Source organism: Ciona robusta, chromosome 3, assembly GCF_009617815.1.
Source record: "Ciona robusta chromosome 3, ASM961781v2".
Classification (NCBI taxonomy): Eukaryota; Metazoa; Chordata; class Ascidiacea; order Phlebobranchia; family Cionidae; genus Ciona; species Ciona robusta.
Window position 1 is genome coordinate 900563 of NC_143237.1, and position 26964 is coordinate 927526.

At 37.9% G+C, this 26964-nt stretch overlaps 3 protein-coding genes and 1 long non-coding RNA gene across 5 annotated transcripts; 2 read left to right on the forward strand and 2 right to left on the reverse strand.

Annotated features, from left to right (window-relative positions):
* The first annotated feature begins 1335 nt into the window (after positions 1-1335).
* LOC149737447 (creatine transporter-like) lies at positions 1336-17498 on the forward strand. Its single transcript, XM_089874305.1, has 16 exons — positions 1336-1455; positions 1892-1998; positions 2623-2753; positions 3219-3345; positions 3709-3808; positions 4076-4208; positions 4665-4799; positions 5302-5405; positions 6048-6167; positions 6668-6785; positions 12728-12865; positions 13538-13741; positions 14400-14567; positions 15187-15287; positions 16225-16471; positions 17005-17498. The coding sequence occupies exons 1-14, from the start codon at positions 1430-1432 to the stop codon at positions 15277-15279; spliced, it is 1704 nt and encodes a 567-aa protein (XP_089730431.1). The 5' UTR covers positions 1336-1429; the 3' UTR covers positions 15280-15287; positions 16225-16471; positions 17005-17498.
* LOC149737448 (uncharacterized) lies at positions 10830-12525 on the reverse strand. Of its 2 annotated transcripts, none has more exons than XM_089874287.1 (2): positions 11330-12525; positions 10830-11129 (listed from the first exon to the last, which is right to left on the reverse strand). In XM_089874287.1, the coding sequence occupies exons 1-2, from the start codon at positions 12169-12171 to the stop codon at positions 11108-11110; spliced, it is 864 nt and encodes a 287-aa protein (XP_089730413.1). In that variant the 5' UTR covers positions 12172-12525; the 3' UTR covers positions 10830-11107. The 2 variants fall into 2 exon arrangements, with proteins under 2 accessions (XP_089730413.1, XP_089730414.1); XM_089874288.1 differs by having other exon boundaries at positions 11060-11180.
* LOC149737449 (uncharacterized) lies at positions 16443-26590 on the reverse strand. The gene is made up of 17 exons (XM_089875535.1): positions 26135-26590; positions 25513-25668; positions 24883-25092; positions 24259-24401; positions 23747-23894; positions 23166-23300; positions 22636-22717; positions 22163-22290; positions 21783-21910; positions 20967-21181; positions 20375-20489; positions 19872-20064; positions 19418-19564; positions 18774-18940; positions 18282-18381; positions 17928-18077; positions 16443-17101 (listed from the first exon to the last, which is right to left on the reverse strand). Exons 1-17 carry the CDS (start codon positions 26312-26314, stop codon positions 17000-17002), a joined length of 2499 nt encoding a protein of 832 aa, XP_089731661.1. The 5' UTR covers positions 26315-26590; the 3' UTR covers positions 16443-16999.
* On the forward strand, positions 18827-25093 carry LOC149737450 (uncharacterized). Its single transcript, XR_016384586.1, has 4 exons — positions 18827-18966; positions 19414-19566; positions 19751-19954; positions 20335-25093. It is a non-coding gene; the product is annotated as an uncharacterized LOC149737450 (long non-coding RNA).
* Positions 26591-26964: the final 374 nt, after the last annotated feature.

Below are 26964 nucleotides of genomic sequence, written 5' to 3' on the forward strand. Positions count from 1 at the left end.
ATAGTTTTCTGAAGTAACTTCAGTATACTATGGTTTCACAAGTCAAGCAATGTAGTGTCGTGGGTTTAACACTTAGTTTATTGACACGCGCAATGTTTTTATTGTTTACGTAAAATTTGTATATTGTCTGTTAGTTTATAGTTTCAAATGTGTTTCTTCTCACTATTTGACGAGTTATTTTACCTTCCATATCGCTGTTATTCACGCACGACTTGCTTCCTGCACTTGTTTTACCGCGTGCTCCTCTGCTGCCGCTATTGCCGTTGGTCTAGACTCTAATTTTTGATTCAAGAATGCCGTGTGTTACGAAATGCGCGCTTTTCCTCTTTCCAGTTTTGCGTGTATTCAGGGGTTCTCGTTGTACCGTGTGTTGGCTGAAAGTTGTTTCATTGTTTGGTTGGGCAAAAGTTATTTGATTGTGAACAAACTGTTTTATCGTTGAGAAAAGCCGTATCGAATGGTTGTCTTATCGAGTTGTTGTAACAGTCCAGTGTATATTTTAATGTCATTCGTTGTTATGCAGATTTTATTAAATTACATTTTTATAGTTGAGTTGTAATCAGTGTAGCTTATAACAGACCACAGCAGTCAGGCTCCGCGATTGGCCGTTAAATCAACGTCCCGGACCAAACCACCGTTATGAAACGTAACAAATGCCTGATTACGTACATTGCAGTGGAAAGCGGTTTACACTAACTATAATAAAGTGGGGTAAGATGGGACACCTTTAGCGCATAATATCAAAATATCTTGATCGTGTTTTAAACAATTAACAACGGTCTATGGGAGCCGTAAGGATATAGTTTTATAATTCTTTGAATGTTCTTTGTTTATTGTCCAAGGGGGGCGAGAAAATAAATTGAAAAGGTGTCCCATCTTCCTCAAACTACTATACCCAAGCAGTATTAAGTCATGGTTGAACCTCACCTGATCCTGTTGAGTTTTCATAAAAAAACGCAGAATTGGTTTGCTTGGTTTGTTATTCAATCATCTAAAGTCCCCTAACTGTGGTACGTGTACTACTATTAATGCTACGCTAAGGTCTCTTAGGTTGTATGCGAGCAACTTATTAGGTTCGCGCATTTGTTTTTGCGAGTAAATATGCGAGTTCTTACGCGCATAAAAGTGACCATGCAAAAAGGGTATTATAATGTCTTTATGTTGCGGTGGGCGCGACTGTAGAACAATGAATTCGCACCCCCTAACATGCCTTTAGTTTTAGTTAGTAACGTCAAAACAAAAATATATTAAACATTTGCCTTCCGATTTTTATTTGTGATTTTGGAAGTTAAGTGAATTTTACGTTACATTTATATTCACCGTTTTGTAAATTTAAACACATAACGTAACTTGGAAATTTTGCAGTTTTTTGGATACGACTTTGTTAAAGAAAGTAGTTTAGTTTACGTTTTAAGAAAGTATCTATATAATGAAAAAGCGAAGCGAAAAACAACAGTAAGCTATAATTATTATATTTTTATAGCGAGTGTGTGTTAATGTACTTAAAGATTTAATAGATCGTATTTTTATTGAATTTTAGCTGCGCTTCTAGTTGGAGAGAAAAAAATGATTTTTTTATACGTGTGTGAAACGTTTTATTTAAATCATTTTTGACTGTAACATCGAAATATTGGATGACGTAAAAGTATTTTGTTTTTAATGACCATATAGTTGGGTGGGATAAGTTGGGACATTTAAAGTCTCTTTTAAAACAAAAAAACTTGGTGTATCGTTATGTTACGGTGCTCAGATGCAAACGAATACGTTTTATGTTAGATGAGCTGCCAGAACATTATCCACATTATGCCTGGTAGCAGAAGTAACAAAAAAAAAATTACTACCAAAATTGGATGATAAAACGAAAAAAACGACAAAATGGATTTTTTCGCAGCACTGGATGGGCGAAACCTACGGAGTTTATTCTGAGTCTGCTCGGCTACGTCATAGGCGCTGGTAACTTATGGAGGTTTTCGTATCTTTGTTTCAAGAACGGAGGCGGTAAGTGTAGTAGGGTGGGGTGAGATGGGACATATTGCGGGGTAGGATGGGACATAATGTGGGGTAAGATTGGACATATCACGGGGCAAGATGGGACATATCACAGGGCAAAATGGGACATGTTGTGGGGTAAGGTGGAACATATTGTGGGGTGAGATGGGACATATTGTGGGGTGGGATAGGACATGTTGTGGGGTGAGATGGGACATATTGTGGGGTAAGATGGGACACGTTGTGGGGTAAGATGGGATCTATTGTGGGGTAAGCTGGGACATATTGTGGGGTGAGATGGGACATATTGTGGGGTGAGATAGGACATATTGTGGTGTAAGATTGAATATATTGCGGGGTAAGATGGGACATGTTGTGTAGTCATATGGTCCACGTTTTATTCTATTTTATCGTTTCATTTGATAGTAAACAAAGAGTACAGAATTATATAACTGTAGCCTTGCGACTCTAAAAGAACTTGATAATTCTTAAAAAAAGTTAAAAAAATATGCGATTTGGTGCTAACAATGCCTATTTTACCACACAGTACGATATAATATTAGTTCAACAGTATAGTATACCCATACTAAAACGGTCAAACACACTGACAACCTTTTACGATCTAATTTGCAGGAGCATTTTTGATACCGTACGTGATATCCGCATGCTTCATTACTTTACCATTGTACATGTTTGAGGTTGGACTTGGTCAACTTACCCAGTATGGTAGAGTGGCTGCGTGGGATAGACTGCCAATCATGAAGGTAAGTAACTTAATTACCACGTATATAACATATTTATCCACACGTGGAGGGCCATGACCGTTGTTATAACACGGGTGTTCTGTTTCATACATCTCGTGCCCGCTTACGAGTTACCATGTACGTAACTTTGTGTAAGCGAATATTTTTTTGATTTTTTTATATAGTAGGGTGGGGGGAGATGGGACACCTTTCCATTCTACTTTCTCGTCTTGTTTGGTAATAAACAAAGAAAATTCAAAGAATTTTAAAACGGTTTCCGCACGATCCCCATGGACCGTTATTATTTTTTTAAAACACAATTAGAATATTTGGATATTATGTGCTAATGGTGTCCCGTCTTTCCCCACCCTACTATATATGGCCGACACTTTGAAAAACTCATTACCTCTAGGTTAAAGCATTTGCCAGTAGTTGTTCAATGACACATAATACCACAAAATAACCCTTCCCAAACACCCTTTGCAGGGAATCGGTTACGGCGCTTTGTTCATCACCGTATTTTGTATGATACCTTTCATGTGGGCAATTGGGTGGGGGGTTCTATATCTTGCGCTGTCGTTCACAACTGGCCCACTTCCATGGACAACATGCGGTAAGACCACCCACAAAGTTATATACGTGGTAACTGCTGGTAAGCGGGCACGGGGTGTATGAAACAAAACACCTGTGTTATAACGATGGTCGTTTTCTGGCCACGCGAGGATAAAGCAAGTTACATTTCTTCATTTAAGACCGTCTAATTTAGGTTTAACATCCACGCTTTTTAACTGCCGCACTTTTCTACTCTTTTTATCTATCGCGTATTTTAACAACTTTTGCTTTGCTGTTGATTCCCTTCTCTACGTTGTTTAAATAACATGATCTTCTATCGTTTTCGAACAGGCAAAAACGATTATGTAATGTAATTGCTCTGCCTAACTACAAATGCAAGTGTCATAATTATTCCCGTTTCTAGATAACGAATGGAACACCGAGTCGTGCTCAGCACTGGGTGTAAATATCACAAACGAGATCGTGTTTCTACAAGATTCGTTGCCACAAGTACAGTTCTGGAGGTAAGCAAATGCGGAAGTGTAAAGCCTGTTTAAACCGGCGCTGTAGCCAAGTTGTTTAGCGCCTGCCTGTACCCAGAGGAGGTAACGGGTTCAAGACCCTTCAGTGCTACCGTTACGTAACATATACGTGGTAACTCGTCAGCTGACACGAGGTGTATGAAACAAAACACCCGTTTTTAACGACTGTCGTTCTCCGGCCACGCGACGATCAACTTAGTTAATTCATTCATTCATTCATTGGTGTACATGTAACTCAATATACATCAGGAATTACGTCTTGAGACTTCCCAACGGCAACCCGTACAACAAAAATTTCAATTGGCAAATGCTCTTGGCGTCTTTGGCAGCATTTGTTACTATTTTTGCTGTAACTGTAAGAGGAGTCAAGTCAAGTGGAAAGGTATGTCAAGCGAAATTGCGTAGGTCTGATGTAGAAAACTATTCGCATAAGCATGGGCTTTAATACGGCGGCCAGGTGGTTTATAACGACATTGTAACGGTTTAGTGTGCTTTGAGCACGGATTAAGTGCTTTAGTTTACCAAAAGTTTACTTAATTCATAAAGATTAAATATTAAATAGCCGTGTTAACCACAAAATCTCGCACAAGGCACACTTGTTGTATATCGAATATATTTAAGAGAATATCCGCAACCACGCGCAACCACGCGCAACCCGCACATTTTAAAGGGACCCATATGAATCAAAACATATCTTGGGCCTTGGACGCATAACCTAGACCTAGAGGTCAGAGGCGGGCGGCGGGCACGCTAACCATTGTACCACAGCGCCAGACTTATACAAAACTCATATGCATTGCATTAATGGTGTAAAGAACCAAACTGTAACCTTATTTAGGTTGTTTATTTCACCGCCACATTCCCGTATGTTATATTATGTGTGCTTTTTGTGAGGGGAGTTACATTAGAAGGAGCCTCCAATGGAATGAGGAAACTTTTTGTTCCAGATTTTGAGCGCCTTCTATCTCCCCAGGTGACTATAGTTTAATTTTTGATTAAAAAAACATTCAAGTTTTTCTACATTATCTCTTTACCCCTTACCATGAACTCGTACAACTACTAACCCTTAACCCCCATATAACCCCTAACACTTCCCACCAGCCTAATCTGTAATGTAGCGGAGGATTCTTCACTTACTAGTGCCAATATTTGTGGTTATTGGTGAATGTTCACAGAAGAATGTTTTTAAATGTTTTTGTTTTTTAATTGAGTAAAAAATAAGAAGAAGGTATCTAAAAATAATATATATATAAACGAAAGATATAAAATCATAAACCCATCTTAATTAGTGCCTTATTCCATATCATAGCGTGTTTTGACGACTGTTGTTTTGCTGTTAATTTACTTCTCGTTGTTGTTTTAATAATCTGATCTTCGCTGTTGTTTTTTAAGAGAAATATAAAAACTTATATTATTTTAAAATAAAAGATCAAGGGTGTAACTATGATAGAATGACCATGTTAAACACCTTGCAGGTTTGGGTTGAAGCTGCCTCACAAGCTATGTATTCATTTGGTGTATGTTATACTGGTTTAACAGCATTTGGAAGTTTCAATCCTCGGCGCAACAACTATTTCAAGTATGAATAGTTCTTGTTTAATTAATCACCTACAAAGTTACATATTTGTTATTATGTGGTAACCCGTAAACAGGAACGAGGTGTATGAAACAGAACACCCATATTATAATGACTGTTGTTGCCCTCCACGCAAGGATAATTAAACTGCGTTCATATATTCAATCTAATATAATGTTATTATTAGGATTTATTTTTCTATTGTGTGCTACTAACACTTTATGTAGCAGTTTTACCTGCACTTATATTTTTATGTCTACCAGGCCAGGGTAGGACTTTCTGTCTATTGTTTTCATTTTCTTTTATAGGCTTCACTACAGTAATCGAAGAGACAAATTAAGAATGAATGAATGTAACTTACTTTATCCTCGCGTGGCCAGAAAACGACAGTCGTTACTCGTTATCACATGGGTTTATCACCTCGTGCCAGCTTATGAGTTACCATGTATGTTACTTTGGGGGTGATTATTTTTTTTTGTTTTTTTTCATTTTTTTATGTATGGCTGATAATTTGGACAACCAATTAGTGACCACTGGGTTGGAGCAACTGTCGTTAAGTGGGTTACAGGCAAGCTCGCCAACCACTATGCCACGGCGCTGGACATGTTACAATATTATTTATTCATATTCAACTTCAACTTACAGGCAAGCAGTATTCATGATACCAATTGGATGTCTTACTTCAATATTCATGGGGTTAATAACGTTTAGTTTCCTTGGTCATATTGCGCACGTTAATAAAGTTGAAATTACGAGCGTCATCAGCTGAGTTGAAAACTGATGATTATTATAGACATGTATTGTACTAATTGTTTTTTAGCCAAGTATTTTTTATTTCCGACCCATTTGAGATTTGAGCATATCCACTGTTTTAAAGTGTTTGAGACCCATTATATTTTATATATGAGACCCATTGGACGATTCCCATAAAATAATGTATTTATGAAATTAAATTTATACAGTAGACGAGGTAAATTGCAAATGATAAAGCAGAATACCGAACAAAATGCTTAAGTAAAGCAATTATTATAGCATAAGATCTATAACAAAAGAATAGGTGCTGCAATGGGTTTAATCTAGAATATAGTCTTATTTTTGACCGTTCACTTACAAATCAAGGTCATAAGACTGTTTGAGTTTTTTTTTCTGTTTTTTTCATAACTGTGTTATACCAATTGTTACTTTACCGTTACTACTGTCTTTTCACTATCATAAACTTTCCGATGTCGTTATTGTGACTGAAAAGATAAATTTCATTTATTCATTTTAGGCCCAGGACTTATTTTTCAAGTTTTGCCGTATGGGTTAAGTTTGTTGCCTGTTCCGCAACTCTGGTCAATTTTGTTCTTTTTCATGTTTTATCTCGTTTGCATTGACAGCGCGGTGAGTGACTTGTGGTTTTTACATTTCCTTTATGTATAAGTATAAAAATCAATAAATTTATCCGGTCACTATCAAAATATTGCTTTTTTTGCAACCCAGTGGTTACTGTTACTTATTTATTCGGTTCGTATAAAATCAGGTACACACATAGTATAGCAGCAAATACGTCCGGCCAGTACAATCACAATCAAGAGAGTCCCAACCATTTAATCTGGATAACCGGCCAGCCGACACGTGGTGTTACGTGGCTATCACCACGTGATCGCTTGCCAAGAATGCGGCAAGAGACGCCGTACTTAATTAGGCGCGGGCAATCACCCGCGGGCTCAACAATGATTACTCGGATTGTTACACTCTCCCCCTCCCACGAAAAAAAAAGAAGACATAAAAGACAATACAGCAATGCAAAATACAACTACAGAATCGCGGTAACGAAGTGTGACGAAATGATATCAGCGGGTTCACATACAAAGATAGTACTATTACTAGTTTAGCATAAAAAAAATGATGTTTGCAAATTCACACAGGTGTAAAATAAATACAAAACAGAACAATTGAAAAAGTGGGGTGAAGTATGTACAATTACACACAATTTCACAAGTACTATGCCATTTTGGGAGACAAAGCCAATAATTTAAACCGTGGCATTATTCATTATTCGTTTTCATATACATAACAAATGTGACAAAAAACAAACGTGAAATAAAAAAAAATAAAAAAAAAATCTCATCAGGACCAAAACAACACTAAAAATAGGGCATTCCCACACATACACGTGAAACACACGAAACTAATATTACTAGGTGACGTAATTCGACAAAAACGAAGGCGGTCGAACATCACGTTGCGGTCGCGTCGACTGCTGGCGAGTGGTGCGCGGTTCGCCACTCGGTTCACTAGTAGGAAACATGTATACACCACGTTTGGGTAATATGTTTCTCGTTACCCTCTTCGTCATCAGTTCGCTACTTCGTTGTAATTCAGTGTAATCACCGCGACTTCGCTTCAAACGATTGTAGTGTACTCGCTGTCGATTCGATCCGTTTGGTTTTTCGATCACATAGTTGACCGGCGGGTCAACATCTACTACCATATATGGTCCCTTATACGGAAGATGGAATTTCTTCTTTTCTTGTGGGTCTAACACGGTGTTCTGAAGAAGAACCTGATCTCCAATGTTAAAGTTCTCTGGTTTTGTAGTCCGCTTGTCGTAGCGATCCTTCATTGCCTTCCTTCGTCCTATCATTCTCGACTTCACCACTTGATGAACTAGGATCATACGGTCCTGTAGGTCTTTCATCGCGAATGCAGACGGAAGGAATGAACCTCTGCCAACCATTAGGTCACTTGGCAATCGCAACTCGCGGCCTGTAACCAAGTAGTGGGGTGATACACCTGTCTCTTCATGCTTACTTGCGTTGTAGGTAGCACAAATCGAAGACACTGCTTCGTCCCAAGAAAGTGGATCGTTCTGCACATAATTCTTTAACATAGCAATTATTGTCCGGTTATTGCGTTCGACACCACCGTTGCCCATCGGATGGTAGCTTGTAGTTTTGGATTGCTTGCAGCCCAACAACTTAACTAGTTCTTGAAACAGAGCACTTTGGAAGTTTCCACCTTGATCGGAATGTATACGTTCGGGTACACCATGCACAGTTATCCATTGGTGGTAGAAGTTCCACGCAGTTTCATTGGCTGTTTGTGATTTCATTGGCCACGCCTGCATGTACTTGCTGTATACGTCACAGGCAACCAAGATATATTTGTTACCATTTGTTGAAGTTGGTAACCCGCCCAAGACATCAATTTCCACACGTTGGAATGGAGAATATTCATCGGATGGAACCAACTCGGCTCTTGGGCGTTTGGTCGGTTCCTTTCTTAGATCACACATCGTACATTTTTGACAATACTCTGCGGTGTCTTGCCTCCACCGAGCCCAGTAAAATCGTTGTGATAGCTTTGCTGATGTGCGATCAAATCCCAAATGACCACCGCCATGAGCCGAATCGTGCAATGAAAGGAGTACTTTGTCTCTCAACTGTTCTGGAACAACAAGTTGTAACTTTGTGTTTGTTAATTTATCTTCACTTCTACGATATAAACATTTATCAATAATGACCAGTTCACCATAAATCGCCCAGTAGTGCCGAAGATCTCTCGAGCAATTTTTAACATTTTTAAATGGGGGTCGTATACCTGATTTAACCCATTGTTTCACAGTATTTAAGTTGTCGTTGGAATTTTGGGCCATTTCTATAAATTCCAATGACCACCCGATGCTGTTCCTCAAATCAATGACGTTAACCTGTTCCGGGAGAGTGTTATTAACATAATTATGGTCAATGGAATATGGGTATTGTTTATCTGTATTGTTTACGACGGTTTTATTGTCTGGTTTACGGCTTAATGCATCTGCATTGCTGTGCTTTACTCCCGGCCGATGAACCAATTTAAATTTAAATTCAGCCAACAATTCGAACCAACGCGCGCATTGACCGTAGATTTCTTTAGATGTCCACATCCATCGCAATGCTGCATGGTCTGTGCGCAACAGAAATGATTTGTCCAAGTAACATCGAAACTTTTTAACCGCATGGACAATCGCTAAAAGTTCCTTACGCGTTGTAGAGTAATTACGCTCGGCTTTTGTCAGAGATCTGCTTGTGTACGCAATTGGGTGTTCTTCGCCATTAACGACCTGCGATAGCACTGCGCCCACTGCAGTATTAGAAGCGTCAGTATCCAGTAGAAATTGTTTTGTAAAGTCGGGGTACGCTAAGACAGGAGGTGATATTAATGCCGATTTCAACTTCGTGAACGAGCTTTCACACTCTTTGTTCCAAGCGAATTGCTTTGGTGTGAGCTTTGTAAGGTCGTACAACGGCGCGGCAACATTTGCGAACTCTTTTACAAATTTTCTGTAATACGATGCAAGTCCAAGGAATTGCCTAACTTCTTTAACGGATTTAGGTGAGGGCCAGGTTGCTATTGTGGAGGTTTTGTTTGGGTCACATGATACGCCCGCTTTTGATACGATATGCCCAAGGAATTTTACTTGTTTTTTAAGAAAGTTGCATTTGGATGGTTTCAGTTTTAGTCCATGAGAAATCAAGCGTTTTAATACTTGGTCTAGACATTGCAGATGCTCTGTAAACGATTTGGCATATACAATAATGTCGTCCAGGTATGACAAGGCACCGTTCCATTCCACGCCATTAAGGACGATGCGCATTAACATTTGAAACGTTGCCGGTGCGTTAGCCAAGCCAAACGGCATTACATTAAAGTGGAACAACCCTTTGTGACACGTGAAAGCGGTTTTTTCACGATCTTGTTCTTTCATGGGTATTTGCCAGTATCCGGATTTTAAATCTAAGGTGGAAAAATATTGGCAGCCAGATAGTTCATCTAAACAATCATCTACGCGGGGGAGCGGATAACTGTCTTTTTTTGTGCATTGATTAAGCGATCTATAATCGACACAAAATCGCATGTCTCCATCTTTCTTTCGAACAAGAACGACCGGGCTTGACCAAGGGGAATTGGAGCTAGTTATAACGCCCGTATTTTTCATTTCATCAATAAGTTTAGCTACCTTTTTCTTGTGCTCATCCGACATTCTTCGTGGGTGATGTCTGACCGGTGTTGCGTTCTCCGTGTTAATTGTGTGGCTGATCGTAGATGTTTTTCCCAGTTCCTTATTAGACAGGGCGAAAGCGTTTCTGCGTCTTGTTATCAGATCGATCAACGCAGTTTGCTCAACCTGCGACAAAGCTGATAAATCTAAGTTCAATTCCTTCAATAGAACACTGATATCACCATCATCGGATGAAATTTCTATTGGGGTTTGCACTGATTTGCAAATTGTAAAAACATTGTCATAAAAGATGTTTTCTCCCACGATTGGAGAGAGTTTACCAACCACTGCACCCGTAGGCAAGTACTTATCTGATGACGTGAAGTTTGCCATTTTTACGGTCACATTATCACCCATGGTTTTTGTTACGCAATTAGCGGTTACAATTTCATAGTTTTCTAAACAATTTTGACTACGTTCAATTATCACATCGTGGGTACCAGAGACACCAAGACTCTTAAATTTACACGGGATAACAATTTCTGTTAAAGCAGGTACTTTCACTGCCTCATTGAGGTAAATATCACAAGTTCTTAAAATACCCGATTTCTTTAACAATGGGAGAGTTCCTCCAGAAGCCGTCAATATCATATTCTTATAGTCGACAACACATTCATTAGATTCGATAAAATCCAGGCCGAGTATGCAAGTTTCAGTTACATCAGGGGAAACGAATGCTCTAAATTGAACTCTCACGCCAGCTACAAAGAATTGAAAAAGGGATGTACCATCCATAGGGATATTATTTCCACCTGCACCCACAAATAGCATATTAGGAGGGGACCCAGACAACTTATGACCGTTCAATAGATCAAAGAATTTTCTAGATATGACTGTGACCGTAGCACCAGTATCTACTAAAGCATATACGGGCTTGTTATTTATATTTATTCTAGCATACCGGTGTTGTTCTCCAGCGATGGTGTGAATTCGATGCCGAGTGATTGCTGGGTTGTTCTCTTCGATGGGTCGGTAGGGTTGTCGCGATTGTCCGTAGCCACGCCAGTGTCGTTTACGTTGGCAGTTTCTGCTAATGTGGCCTCTAACACCACAATTGAAACAAGTTCTTAAATCTCTTTCAGCAGGTCGTGCGTCGTTTGCTATTTGGTTATGGTTGTGGTGTTGTCTGCGCAATTCCTCCATTTGTTCTTGTAATTGTGTGATCAAGAGTCGTAGGTCCGCCGTTTCCTTTCTTTCATTAGATATAACTGTAACGGATTGACTGATAGGTGCTCGCTCTTCTTTGCCGAGTAGCTTTTTAGCTATTTCGATAAAACTTGGTTGTAATTTGTTTTCGGAACATTGCAGTAATTGTTCAGCCTGATTGCGATTTCTTAACCCATTGATGAGCATGTTGTACATGACGTCATTTCGGATCTGTTTGTCCGATTCACGTGGATATGCCATTTCACCGAGGTTTGTAAGAGCGGTTACAAAACTTCTTCCCGACTCACCGATCGCTTGATTTCTCGAAAATAGTTGCTGTCTGGCTTTCGCACACTGATCAATGCCGCAAACTACTTCTTGCGCGCGTTTCTTAAGGTCTTCGTAACTCAGATTTTGCAGGACTCCATCGATTGGCCGCATGTCGAACTTCGTCTCGTCTGGCAGACTTGAAAGAAAAGCATGTTTCTTGGTTGCTTCGTTTGCGCTCACACTGTCGCAAAAACTTTCAAATGTTAACAGAAAAGAGTTAAAATTCCCTCCTAGTTCATAATTAGGCGGTGGGTAAAAAAAGTTCATTCTAAAATCGTCTTGCTTAAAATCGTCTTGCTTAAAATCTTTTTACTTAAAATCTTCTTGCTATACTGTGCGGCCCCTCTGTGGTCACCAGTGTTACTTATTTATTCGGTTCGTATAAAATCAGGTACACACATAGTATAGCAGCAAATACGTCCGGCCAGTACAATCACAATCAAGAGAGTCCCAACCATTTAATCTGGATAACCGGCCAGCCGACACGTGGTGTTACGTGGCTATCACCACGTGATCGCTTGCCAAGAATGCGGCAAGAGACGCCGTACTTAATTAGGCGCGGGCAATCACCCGCGGGCTCAACAATGATTACTCGGATTGTTACAGTTACTTATGAGTTGTCCAAATTACCATACATTACAAAAATTCTCTCCAAAGTAATCACCCACAAAGTCGCATACTGGAGGGCAATGGGCTAATCCTGGCCTAAATCCGAGTCCTAATAGCGTGCAACGCTGCCGGACCTCACCTATATAGAATAGAACATTCCTCTGTTACATAATACATATTTATGCAACTTTTTATACTTGTTGTTATATTTTAGTTCTCCGAGTTCGAAGGCATGATGGTGATCATAGGAGATGCTTTTCCTAACGCTGTTTCAAACTCCAAGAATCGTGCTATGACTGGAACAGCATTTGGGGTTTCTCTTTACCTTTTAAGCCTCATGCTTCTGCATCAGGTATTGAATGTGTGATCTGTTATTGTATTGGCACCCATTTACCTAGTATTGTAATCCATTTACCTCCAAACCACTGGTGCCTTATTGGTTGTCTAAAAGTCAGTCATAGAACAAGAAAAATACACCTCAGGCCCACTTATGACTTGCCACCTATGTAACTTTGTGGGTAAATGTTTTTTGAAGGGAATTTTTTTTTAAAGGCTGATAATTTGGACAAACCACTAGTGCCTACTTTATTAAAGTGATTGTTGTTATTGTCTTGCCCAAGGACATCCACAACCACAATGGTATTGGCGACGAGCCTTGAACCAATAACCTTTAGGTTAGAGGCAGGTGCATGAACCATTATGCCATGGATGCGAAACACAAATGTGACTCTTCTTCTTCTTGACTAGTGTAACAGGCTTAATGTATGATGTATTTAAGAGCAATTGTTTACGTTTTATAGTAGGGTGGGGGAAGATGGGACACCTTTCACACACAATAACCAAATATCCTGATCGTGTTTTAAACAATTAACAACAATCTATGGGAGTCGTAAGGATAAAGTTTTATAAAATATCGTTGAATGTTTGTTTGCTACCAAATTGAAAGAGAAAATAGATTGAAAAGGTGTTCCATCTTCCCCCACACTACTATAGTTCACCTTTGCAACCACAAATTTCTCTCCAGAATGGATTATACATATTTGAGATACTCAACTATTACGGAGGGGCTGGGATATGTCTTCTGTGGTTAGCACTTTGTGAGTCTGTTGCTGTTGGTTGGTTTTGGAATGCTGATAGATTTGCCATCGACTTTAAATACATGACTGACACCAATCTCTCCCTATATTTCAAGTTCTGCTACAAATACGTGATACCAACTGCAACATCGGTATGTTTAACAGTGTGTTCTTAAATTTTGTTTTCTTTAGTATAGTACTAATATGATTTTATATTTATCTTTTTAAAAACGATTGCGAAGATCTTGTTATTAACACAACAAAAAGAAATAAATTAGCAGCAAAAACAACAGCCATTAAAACACGCTATGGAAAAAAATCAGAAGCATCAGTTCAAAATTAGCCTATTATATTTTTCAAACTAAAAGTTGGTTTAAATTAAAAAAATTTACGCAGCTATCGTTATAAGTGTTTTACCCATGCACACTTACTTCCACGTTGGCAGCATCACTGAGCCTTGAACCAGGTAACCTCTGGTTAGGACGGATACCAGCGTTCTAACCTTTCCCGCACTTTTTATCCTTAGCTTTTTTAACAACTGTTTTGCTGCTGATTCCTTTCGCTTCGTTTTTTAAATAACACGATCTTCGCAATTGTTTTCGAAAAGATAAATAAAAATTATGTTATGTTTCCCGGGACTTGTAAAGGTGGCTGTACACAGTATCCAGAATTCTTCCGTTTTGTCTGTTTTGTCCGGATTACGCTGCCGCATGCGGAACTCGGGTTTGCATACGGCTTCGCATGCCGGATACTGTGTACAGTCACCTAAAGAAGGTATTTTCTGCCCATTTTAACATATTTATATTCCAGGCAATTCTGATATTCTATTGTATTAAATGGGAGCCACTTAAAGTCGGTGATTATGTTTATCCATGGTGGGCTAATGGTATTGGTTGGATACTTTCTCTATCTTCAATTTTATGGATACCAGGAGTAGCTTGTTATGTAATGGCTCGTGGTGAAGGTACTTTATCACAAGTAAGTTATGTTTTATACACCTCGTGTTAGCTTACGAGTTACCATGTGTGTAACTTATTTATTCTCGCATGGCGGGGCAATGACAGTCGTTTTAACACGGGTGTTCTGTTTCATACACCTCATGTTCGCTTACGAGTTACCATGTATGTAACCTGGGGGGGTTGATTTTTTTATGTATACGAATGAATGAATGCAACTTACCTTATCCTTGTGTGGCCGGAAAACGACAGTCGCTATAACACGGGTGTTCATACACCTCGTGCCAGCTTATGAGTTACCATGTTTGTTACTTTGTGGGTGATTATGTTTTTTGGATTTTTTCGTTTTTTTATGTACGCTTAATAATTTGGACAACTCATTTGTGACCACTGGGTTGGAGCAATTGTCGTAAAGTGTCTTGCCCAAGGACACATATGACTACAATGGTAGCAGCGACGAGCCTTGAATCTGTAACCTCAAGGTTAGAGGCATCGGCGCTAACTATTGTGCCAAGTATGTAACTTTGTGGATGAATGTTTTTATGTATGGCTGATAATTTAGACAACCCATTAGTGACCACTGGGTTGGTAATACTTTTTTCTTTGGTTTTACATTCATGTCTGCAGTCATATATTTACAGAGATTTAAAAATGGCATTAAATGGGATTTGGAAGAGAAGTATAATCCTGGCTCAGATGAGGATAAAGAAGAAAGGATTGAATTAAAAATCTAAAACATTTGGTTCGCAAACAGTTTGTCTCTGTGCTTTGGAACATAACATACAAAAATCAAGTCCAACCAATTGTATGATATAAAAAATCTATATTTCGCCTAAATGACATCGTCAGTCTCTTATTCCAATAGAAAAGAATTAAATAACTTGCATGTTTTTGCATGAGCTGCATGAAAACAACATTTTATGCTAAATGTTTCATGCCATATAAATTTATTTATCTATATTTCAATTTTTTTATATTAAAATATAAGAGCAAATTATATTATATATATTTTATATTAATTTATATTAAATTAATAACCTCGTCCCTTGAATAATATTGCCAAAGTATTTTTCTTTAGTTCATATATTTGTTAATGTTCATTAAAGATTACAATTATTCATAATTAGGTGTCCTATGGGTGTGACACAAAGCAAGGAGTTTACTAATTATGCCAGCTAAGTAAAAATAGTTGTAAAGTTTGGATAAAAGTTATCATTAGTGTATTTGAATTTACTTGGTTAATACTGGGTTTTATAAGAAGAAGCCAAAACTTGGAGAAGTTAACTCATTAACGAATAATCTATTGGAGCATTTAAGTGGCTTTTCCAAGAAGACATAAGGCCAAATAGCATTAAACTCTATTTCTATTTGAGTAACATAGAGCCTTAACTGTAATGCTACTGTGTCAAAAATGCTGGTTAATAATGTTACTAAAATCCTGTAATAAACAACGAAATACGTAATAGAAAAAAATCAATCCTTGGAATTTTTGGAAGGACTTTATTTTTTCTGTTCTTAATTAGTGACTGTAACTATAATCTTAATTTCTATGCACATGGCTTGCTCCTATAACCCACCCAAAATCAATGTTAGGAAGTTGTTTTGATACACTTGTTGCCTATATGGATTGTGGCACCTTGGCTGTTAGGGTAATGGGATAACTCTGGCCTAAATCTCAGGTCCCATGACAAGCCTTGCTGCAGGACCTTCACAGACATTGCCGCCAGCCCAGTGGTCACCTTTGGGTTGTAGCAACCTGGGTTGAGTAATGGGACAACTCTGGCTTCTCTGGCCCCATGGTGCGTCTTGCTGCACGACCTCACCCATGTAGAATAGAATATTTGAAACACCCCTTCTATGCTGCAAGTACGATTTACTTTGGCAACTATCAAACATGTTGAAAGAAATGCTTCTATTGTGCATCAGGTAAGTGCGCTTAATTAACATTCATTGGACTGAAATGTGTGTCAATGCATCAGAAAAAAAAACACATAAAAAAACGACATTGTGTTGAAACATTACAAAATATTTTTTTACCAAAATAATTTTTGTAAAAATTTTTAATTGTTTTAATAAAAAAAAAAAATTGTTGAAATAATAATTTGATTGTCAAAGAATATTCTGTACTCAAAAATCCACTATTAATACCACTATAACAATATATACAGTAGGGTGAGGGAAGATGGGACACCTTTTTATTATATTTTCTCGTCTTATTTGGTAGTAAACAAAGAACATTCAAACAATTATAAACTATATCCTCAAGACTTCCATAAACCGTTGTTAATTGTTTAAAACATGATTAGAATATTTAGATATTATGTGCTATAAAAGCTGTCCCGTACCCCCCCCCCCCCCCCTACTACACTATGTGCTTCATGAAATAATTTCTACAACAGTGATTGTGCAACATCAGACTCCTTGGCAGCAACTAATAAAGTTATTGAATATTTTTTAAGCTGAATCCAGAGTTGCCCCAGCCACCCTGGCATCTTCCATCCGTGTTCGACGGACTGTGGCGTTGTGGTGTCGCATCTGACGGTATTGTCTGCCAATCTGAAAAAACATTTATTTGTATTATTAAAAAAAGGCTCTGGTTAAACCCATATCTTACCACTTAGAATAAATTCTCGTCCGGCGCCATGGTTTAGTGGTTAGCGCGCCTGCCTGTAACCCAGAGGTTATGGGTTCAAGGCTCGACGTTGCTACCATTGTGGGCGCATGTGTTCTTGGGCAAGACACTAAACGACAATTGCTCCAACCCAGTGTCACTAATGGGTTGTCCAAATTATCAGCCATAAATAAAAAATATGAAAAAATCCAAAAAAAATAATCACCCACAAAGCAACATACATGGTAACTCGTAAGCTGGCACGAGGTGTTAAACCCGTGTGATAACGACTGTCGTTTTCCGGCCACGCGAGGATAAAGTAAGTTACATTCATTACATTCATTCATTTATGTCTTATTGTGTTACACAGAGCAACGGGTACATTTCATTTGGACTGTGTAAGCAGTCTGGGTGTTGGGGTAATGTGCCAAATTAAGCTTAAATCCCTGGGTGTTGGGGTAATATGCCAAATTAAGCTTAAATCCCTGGGTGTTGGGGTAATGTGCCAAATTAAGCTTAAATCCCTGGGTGTTGGGGTAATGTGCCAAAACAAGCTTAAATCCCTGGGTGTTGGGGTAATGGGCCAAATCTGGCCTAAATCCCAGGCAACATTATAGCAATTAGCAAAGGCCTCGACACTGGGCCTAATTTTCAGCCGCGTATCAAAAAGGAGATGCTCAGACACTTGCTTTTGAGCTGGGGTTCAGCACATCCCTATTATTTGTGTCGGTATTCCCTTTACAAACATAACAGAAAAGTAACAAGTCCCACCGCTCTACTTTCTTGCATTCTATCTCTATTGTCGAGTTTCTGTAAATGGTCTTTGGTAAATTTATCCCTTCTATGCTGCAACCATTGTGAGTGAGATTCTTGTCGGTTGATGTGATCGAGTTCTTTTTGGAAAAATCGATCACGAAAATTCTAAAAAGGTACGACACAAATTTTGAGTTAAATTTGTGATGATGTAATTTATCCTTGGATCTTAGTAATCCATATCAAATATAATATCAATTTTGCTTATTTATAGAAAAGAACAAAGTTTTGAATATTTAGTAATTTTAATAGTTGAAACTGTGAATTGAACTTTAAACCTTAAAATAGTGAGATGTATTAACATTTGATCACCTGGTTTATCTTTGCTTTTGCATCGATTGTGTTTTGTAACTTTTGTTCATACTGTCGTTGTTTTTCAACATCGGAACCAATACGTTGAATCGCTTGTTGCCTGGTGAACAAGAAAAGTTAAGTCACATACAGTATATGTACCAATTTTTAAATCTTAAAGTCACTAAACAGGTTTACAACAAAGCAAGAACAAGTTGGGCATCTATAATTGTTTTGAGAATACGGACTCATTTATCCTCCCTTGGTGGGGCATGACAGTAGTTATAACAAGGGTGTTATGTTTCACACACCTTGTGCCCCTTACAAGTTACCACGTATGTTACTTTATAAGTGATACCATATATGTAACACTAACACATATCTGTATGGCTGTCTGCTGACAACTTCGACAACCCATAAGTGTATTAATACCTTCAAGAGGAATATTCAAATTTGTAATTACTAATTATTACTAAACATTATGTTAACAAACATGAAAACAACTGTTGTAACCTTTTAGTATCTTCAATGGTTTGAGCTCTTCTGAAGACTTCACAATTCTTGTTCCTGTATTCTGCATCGCGAGCGGACGCAGACCTCCGATGCAGCTCCTGGATGCGGTCGTTATAACGATGCAGATGACCATCAGTTGAACCAATTCTTGGCACATAACCTGCTTGCTATGGAGAAAAGATTAAGTGAATAAGTAAATAAATTAGTATAAGAATAAACTTATGAAAATGAAGTTTTCACATTATTTGAAGAAGGAAGAGAAGGGAATTGACTTTAACGTCTGGTGTTCATTAGAATAAGAGACTGACAGTGCCATTTAGGCAAAATATATATATTCAAATATAGCAAAATTATGTACATGGGAATAAGAAACCTATGATACCATTTCGACGAAATATATATTCATATATAGCAAAATTATGTACATAGGAATAAGAAACTTATGATACCATTTAGGTGAAATATATATTTCTTATGTTAAACAAATAGATGAATTTAATTTTTATTTGTTACACTTTCGGAGCACCCAATTCTGACTGTATTTCTTTAGATAAGAATTTTACCATTTTAGAAGCACCAGATGAGAGATAGTTCACAGAATTTATTATAGTAATGTCATAAACAATGATTATAATAACAGCTACCTCTGGTCGTTCTACATATGGGGTTTCAAGATGATGAAGAAGTTTCTTGCGATCACTTTTGACTCCATGTCCTCCAACTTCATCAAACATCGAACTATTGTTGATTCCACCATGGGAACCAAAGTCTGGATCTTCCCATGTGCTGAACTGTGAGTAAAATGATGATTCTCTAAACTCGCACAAGGTAGAATAATATACAGTAAATAGATAATAGATAAACTGTTGGTAAAAAATGACAAAAGAATATACAATAGACTTTACATTTACGTGTGTAAAAAAACTGAAAACTAAAATTCTGTAAACTTGCATACAGTAAAATAGATTTACCTTTAGATGGGTAAAATTACAAAGACATAGACAGGAAAAATATGTTTGGGTGTTTTGTATGCAAGGAGGGCATGACAGTAACTGCAAAATACATGGATCTTTTTTATCCTGTTCTATAATAACCCACCATTCCTGTTGGTCTTTGATGAAAGTTTGGTTGATGATGATTTCGTGGTTGTGGGGTTTGTGGCCAGTATTTCTTCCATTCAGGTTTGTCCATTTTACTTCTTCGTAAATATGATTTCCCCGTGTTTGTTCCTTTGTCCACCATAAGAGGCCACATTGCTACTGTGTCCTCATAGTCTTTTTCCTCCAGTTCACTGTAAAATGAATGTAGCTTGCTTTATCCTCAAGTGGCCGAAAAATCACAGTCGTTATAACATGGGTGTTCTGTTTTATACACTTCGTGCCAGCTTACGAGTTACCACGTTTGGAACTTTGTGGGTCATTATATTCCGACATGGCTGACAATTTAGACAATCCAATATTGACCACTGAGTTTTGCGGTACCAATTGCAGTAAAGTGTCTTGCCCAACGAAACATACACACAATGGTAGCAGCGACAAGCCTTGAACCCATAACCTTTCAGTTAGACGGGCCTGCAAGAATACATCAAACATTCATCTCACCTGTCACTATCGGATGACAACATTGGAGATTTTGTTCGTGGTTCTCGTAGTAAGTCGTGTTCATCAAGTTGCCGGTCAACAATATCACGCAATTCCTCCTTTGTTAAACTTGAACCTATGTCAACATTATTGTTTTACATTGTGAGTCAACTTTCAGTTTTTAAGTTTAGGTCAATTTTTTCAGATAATTTGTAAGATAATAAAATTTTAGATTCATCTCTTCTAATAAAGTATTCTGTTTTATGTGGGTTAGATCTTTGTCAAGGACCTGGGATTTAAGCCAGAACAGGCCCATCACCCCTTTCAATACAGTAACGAAAAATATTTAAAATAAAGAAGAGAAGGGGTCAGCAGAGCAACAGTTATTAAAACATGCTAAGGTTAAAAAGTGCTTGAATAAAAGTTTAATTACTGTGTGGCTGCTAAATGTTGAAATTTATTTGTTTTTCTAGTGTTCTGTTCAACACAATTCATGCGTGCTTGTTATAAAACTGATATGTAACTTTATAAGTGATGATTTTTCTTATTTTTTTTTATTGGATTATAGTGTTTATTATAAGATTAAAACCACTAAATAAATCATTTAAATCACCTTCTAGTTTAGGTTGTGTTACCGGATACCGTCGTCGATAAGGAAGAACATTTTTCGGGTAAAACGGCCAGGGCCATGAACCATACAGCAGGTCAGGTCTCGTTAGAATAAGTTCGTGCCAGGACTGGAGGTGTCTTGCTACTGGTGTGAGTAAGGGGTAGGTGGGGAAGTAATACATACCATTGTGGAACCATGGGTGGTACAATATATTCCTCCTGCAAAGTAGGAAGTTTTAATACAAACTATACAGCCAATATGTTTGTACTGCAGTCGCTATTTTTTTTTTCGCTTTTATTAAATGTCATTCTACCCGGATAAACCCAAGCTAAATGGAACGTTAAAACAACTGTTAGCATAATTTTTGCTAAAAGAGCTTAGTGTTTTCACCTAATAACTTAACCCCATAGTCTATGATGGGTTGTTCGAAGCACTAGGTAAAATATGTTCGCCTAAGGGCTCACATACAATATAGTGGCAGCACCAAGCTTTGAACCTGGTATTCACTGGCAAGATGCCGGTGCAATGGAGCGGTGGTTGCTACATTCCATTACAACTTGTCTTTCTATTCTATGTGGGTGAGGATTAGCAGCGTTGTACGCCATGAGCCCTAGGATTTAGGCCACGATTGGCCCATTACCCTGGAGGTAGGCAACAAGGACTTTAATGGTAATGGATGGGAGATCTTCCCTTGACAGCTCGGTCAGGGTTAGATGCTTATATCTTGCGTTCACATATGCTGGGCCAACAACCCAACAACAACTTGCCTTCACAGTATAACTTGATTAAAAACCACTTCTGCATCCCAGTACAACTTACCTGATTGAAACTAATGGATCCCAAGGTTGAGCTCTGATGACATCATCAGCACCAATTGGTAACGATGGATATCCAGGTGGTAAGTCACTCGCATCGGATGAATCAATTATTTCTTTCCTTGCAGTTATCTTAGAAAGATATAAAGTTTCCATTGTGGTTGTATGCATCCTTGGGCATAAACGGCAATTGCTTTAACCCGGTGGTCACTCATGGGTTGTCCAAATTATCAAACATATAAAAACACACGCACAAAGTTGTTTTGCTGTTAATTCTTTGTAATTTTAACTGATATGGTCTTATCATTGATAAAAGAGATAAATAAAATACTAGGTTTAGTACATGGCAGTTGTAATTTGTTTGTATTTTAAACCATCGTATACCGGCATTTGTAGCTCTACAAGGATTCTATCATAAAGAAGTTTAGGAATCCAAACTGAAACTCCTTTTTCCACAGTTACAGTCTTGCCGTTCCAGAATGCAACCACAACATTGCTGTCTTTGTAATCACCTATGAATATGAATGTATATTATTTATCCTTATATGGAGGGGCTATGACAGTGAACAGTACTTTATTTAATCCCTGGGTATCATCTATCATGTAAAAGGGGCCAAGGAAGTCGTTATAACATGGGTGTTCTGGTTCATACACCTCGTGCCCGTTTACAAGTTACCACATCGGTCACTTTGTGGGTAACTAAACTTTTTTTTAACATACAGATAACAATTTAAACAACCCATTAGTGACCACAGGGTTGGAGCAATTCTCGTTTAATGTCTTGTCTATGAAACACATGTCAACAAAACCAGATGTCAATATCAAATTACCTTGCTATTAATTTCATTCATTCTCACCTATAGTATGTCTTCTCTCTGTCCCACTAATAACTTTACCAGGTCCGTATCTCTTCCCTTCTTCTTCCCATGGAGCAAGTACCTGAAATGATAAATATGTTTAAACAATGCAAGTATTGAATTGATGGATGCAACTTAATTCCACCCTTTTTGTCTGGGTAACAATTGTTGTAGCAATTGCTGTTAAGTGACTTGCCCAAACCTTATAGTAGCCTCATTGAGCCTTAAACCCATAAACACTGGGCTAACTAAATTCACCATTACTGCATTCAAAGTATATTCTCCATTGTTGTGTCCACTATGGGTATTATGGTACAATATGCCAAGCCAAGGTACCTGAGATCTAGGCTGAAGTATTCAAATTGCCCCACTACAATCCTGAACAAAGCTACACTGGTCACATGAACAACCTACATAGATTACCTGGGTGTTGGGGTAATAGGCCAACTCTGGCCCAAATCCGACGTTCTCGACAAGGACCACACCCACAAAAATAGAATAGATATACCCCTGTACAATAATTAACTTACATGATCTTCCGCAACCACTGAGTGACGAAGAGCATCGTTCCAAGCGATGATGTCATGAAGATAAGTCTCTTGCATCCGGAGATCTCGTCCTTTCTTTGTTCGATCAAATTCCACAAGGAACTTGGTTCGATCTCCCTTTAAACAACACAGCATTATTTACAGACTACACAGTGGTTGTATAGGTAAGGTTTGAGTGGGGTCAGGTGCCACAGTGGTTAGCACAGCCTCTAGCCAAGTGTGTACAGATTCAAGGCTTGACACTGCTACCATTGTGGGTGTGTGCATTCTTGGGCAAGACTATTTAGAACAATTGGTCGTATGTGTCATTAGGCAAGACACTTAGAGGTAATTGCTCCAACTCAGTGGTCCTTCATGGGTTGTCTTTATCAGCCATACACCAAGAAAAAATACAAAAGTTTTAAAATTAAATGACCACCCACAAAGTTAAGTATGTGATAACTTATAGACAGACATAAAGTGTATGAAATACAACACCCATGATTTAACAACTATTGTTGCATTGCTATGAGAGTATTAATCAAATACATTTCTTCATTCACATTACAATTAATGTTTATTACTGTAATTTCTTGAGCCACACTTCCCCCATAGTAATATCCATCCTCATCTCTCCTTGCTAGAATACGAGTTCCTCGTACAACTATGCTGGCCACTGGGGTGCGCTCAAGAGCTTCCTTGAAGACCTCCGTGTGTAACGGTGGATTGTATCTGAAACACACTCGTAGTTGCAATGTTCAGGTAAAAATTTACATTTTGTATTCACTGTGAATCTATAAAGCATAGTTCTATATAAGGGAAGTTATAAGTATGTTGGAAACTTCCGTATTTAGAGCTGAGAAAATGCAAGATGATTTGGTTTGATGATATATGTTTTGTCTTTCTGTGACGAGCAACAACAATAACACAGGGCAGTTTCATACACTTTGTGCCCTTTTACAAATACCATGTATATTACTTTCTGGGTGGTTGCTTTTGTTCGTTGTTATTTTTTCTATATTGATGAGAGTTTGAAAAACCTATTTGTGACCTCTAGGTTGGAGCAATATTTGTTAAATGTCATATATTCACTTACCTGTAGAATGGTACAAATGGTGGAGTTGGTGCTGGCAGGGTTGAGAGTAAGTTAGTGTAAGGATTATGTGTCAAGGAAGTTTCCACGCTGCATTTCTTGCTGCCTTCAATAGGTGTGTAAACACTGTTGTATATAGAGTTGACCTTGGAAGAAAATTTGATGGACATCATTAAAAAAAACCTAGACATGAAAATACCAACTGCAACAAATAAAGATATAGAATTTTGCATGCAAATGAGATATAATTTAGTATGTCTCATATGCAAAATGGAGTTATGCACGACAAAGTGTATTGAAATATTTTTATGCAAGCAATTAAAAATGACTGGTAAACTGCACAATAACATTCCTTGGTAATCGCATTCGGCATACTCGGTTAATCCAGTCATTTATCTACATGATGTACTGTTTTAGAGGAAGTTTTTTGGCTAACACTCTTTTCCACGCTTCTTCTCCATATCGTGTTGTAATAAATGTGATAAATTATGGGTCAGATTTGCGGACCCGTGTTTTATTGACTGTTGTTTTGCTGTTGGTTCCCTTTTCTTCTAACAAGATTCTAACAAGATTCTCTTGTTTATGTTATGTTAGCAAGTATTATGTCTATTATAAGTGTATCTTCACCTTGCTGACATCACCAAGGCGCCCCACTTGCACCACATGGAAACTTCCTCTTGTTTCAATCGCAAGGTTTTCAAGGAAAGTTGTCGATGACAATGGAAGATCTCCCACCCCCGTACTCACTGCAATGCAATGGACAGGACGGCCATAACTTGCTTTGGTAATCCTGTGGATTATTTCCTCTGGATTCTGGTCTGGCATTCCATCAGTTACCTGGGTATTATAGAATTGTAAAATAAATATAAACTATTACTGCTGGACAAGATGTAAATTTAAATAGATGTTCATTCTACCCGTGTGATGTCCTACAGCCTGGCACTCAATTTATATCAAAGTTGGCTCGTTACCCTAACACCCAGAGTGCTACAACCCATTAGGGACCACTGGCTTGGAGCAGTGCCATTAAAACCAAGTTCCCTTCCATTATAGTGCCTAACTACTCAGTAGGATCAGCAAAATAAATGACTGTCGCTAATATACGCTTGTGATGCAGAATATCCTACAAAGAATGAACATTGGCGCGACAACTAACCACTGTGCCAAAATACTTTTTTAAATATATTAAAATTTCGGGCCCCAGGATCTCACCCATACAGAGTAGAATACTTTATTGCGATCAAACCATTCACCCACCAAATAAACAGCCTGGCATCTTGGTTCATCAAATGCCATATGAAGCGCTGTTAAAGTGTCGCTCCCCGTTTGACTTTCAATTCCGCGTAGCCATCGTGTGGCAGCATTTGCTGTGATAGGAGTGCATTCGACCATCCTGTCTGCCCATTGTGTGATCTGTAATATAATATAATATTGTAATGTTCATTCATTGTTAAGTGTGTGGGTTACATATTCTTGAAAATTTCATCTTGTTGGTTTCCTAACATGTAGTTGCCAAACTAACTTTTTGAACCACAAATTTGATATATTTTTGTACATTCTTATGTAATATGTACTACCAGATTAGCAAGACACTTAAAGAGAATTGCTCCAATCAAGTGGTGACTTATGACCTAAATACTTAAAAAATAGCCAGCCGTACAAAAAAAAAATAAACAAAAGAAATCACCCACAAAGTTTCATTCGTAGTAACTCGTAACGAGTCGTAAGCAGGCATGAGGTGTATAAAACAGACCACCTGTGTTATAACGACTGTCGTTTTCCGGCCACGCGAGGATAAAGCAAGTTACATTTATTCATTCGAGTACTTTAAACACAGTATTGCAAATTAATTAGGGAATAATGCAAGCATCTGACTTACATCAGAACTGAACTCGATGATGTTGAACGTGGTACCGAGTCTATTGTACGCTCGTTCCATTAAAACTTCTGTTATATGATCTTTAACTACTGATAGAACATCGTACATTGACCCAGAAGTATCAACCACAAAAGTGATGCTTTGCTCAGGGATCTCCCCGAATATATTATTAATGAGCATTGTTAATTTTTACCTTATAACAATTTATTCAACTATATATGTACAAAAATGCTTCTTTCTGTAATATAATTGTAAAAGATTTTAAATTCGTTTTAAATTTGTATAAAATAGCTGAAACTGTTAATTCTGTAAACTGTTTTTTTGCCACCTTTCACTTGCCTCATCACCACATAATAATGTAACAAATCGCGTGCACGCGCTTGTGTAAATTGATACATTGCCAACTATAAAGGTTTTCCATTGAAAACCCACAATAATTAAAGCTTCAATTGTTGCTATTAGCAACGCGCGGTAACGCGTTTGATTTATTATATTTCTATGACGTAAGTCGCACAGAAAACTACAAATTACTTTTATGCAAATAAATATTTTCTTTTGTAGTTTATACATTTCCATGTTATAAATTGTAATATAAGTTAATTGTTTATATTGCAAAACGCATATCCATATCGTACCAAATTTTCTACGATTTGTTTGTTCAGACATAGGGTATGTTTCCACTTGTTTGAATCTGGATAGAATCAGTTTATAAGCTATATATAAAGTTTGCAAGTTGCCTTAAAATAGGAAAGATCAGTTGTAAACATAATTGAGAAAGAAAATAGAAATTCTAACACACAAAGTTTGCGGGTACTTCCCCCAAATTAAGT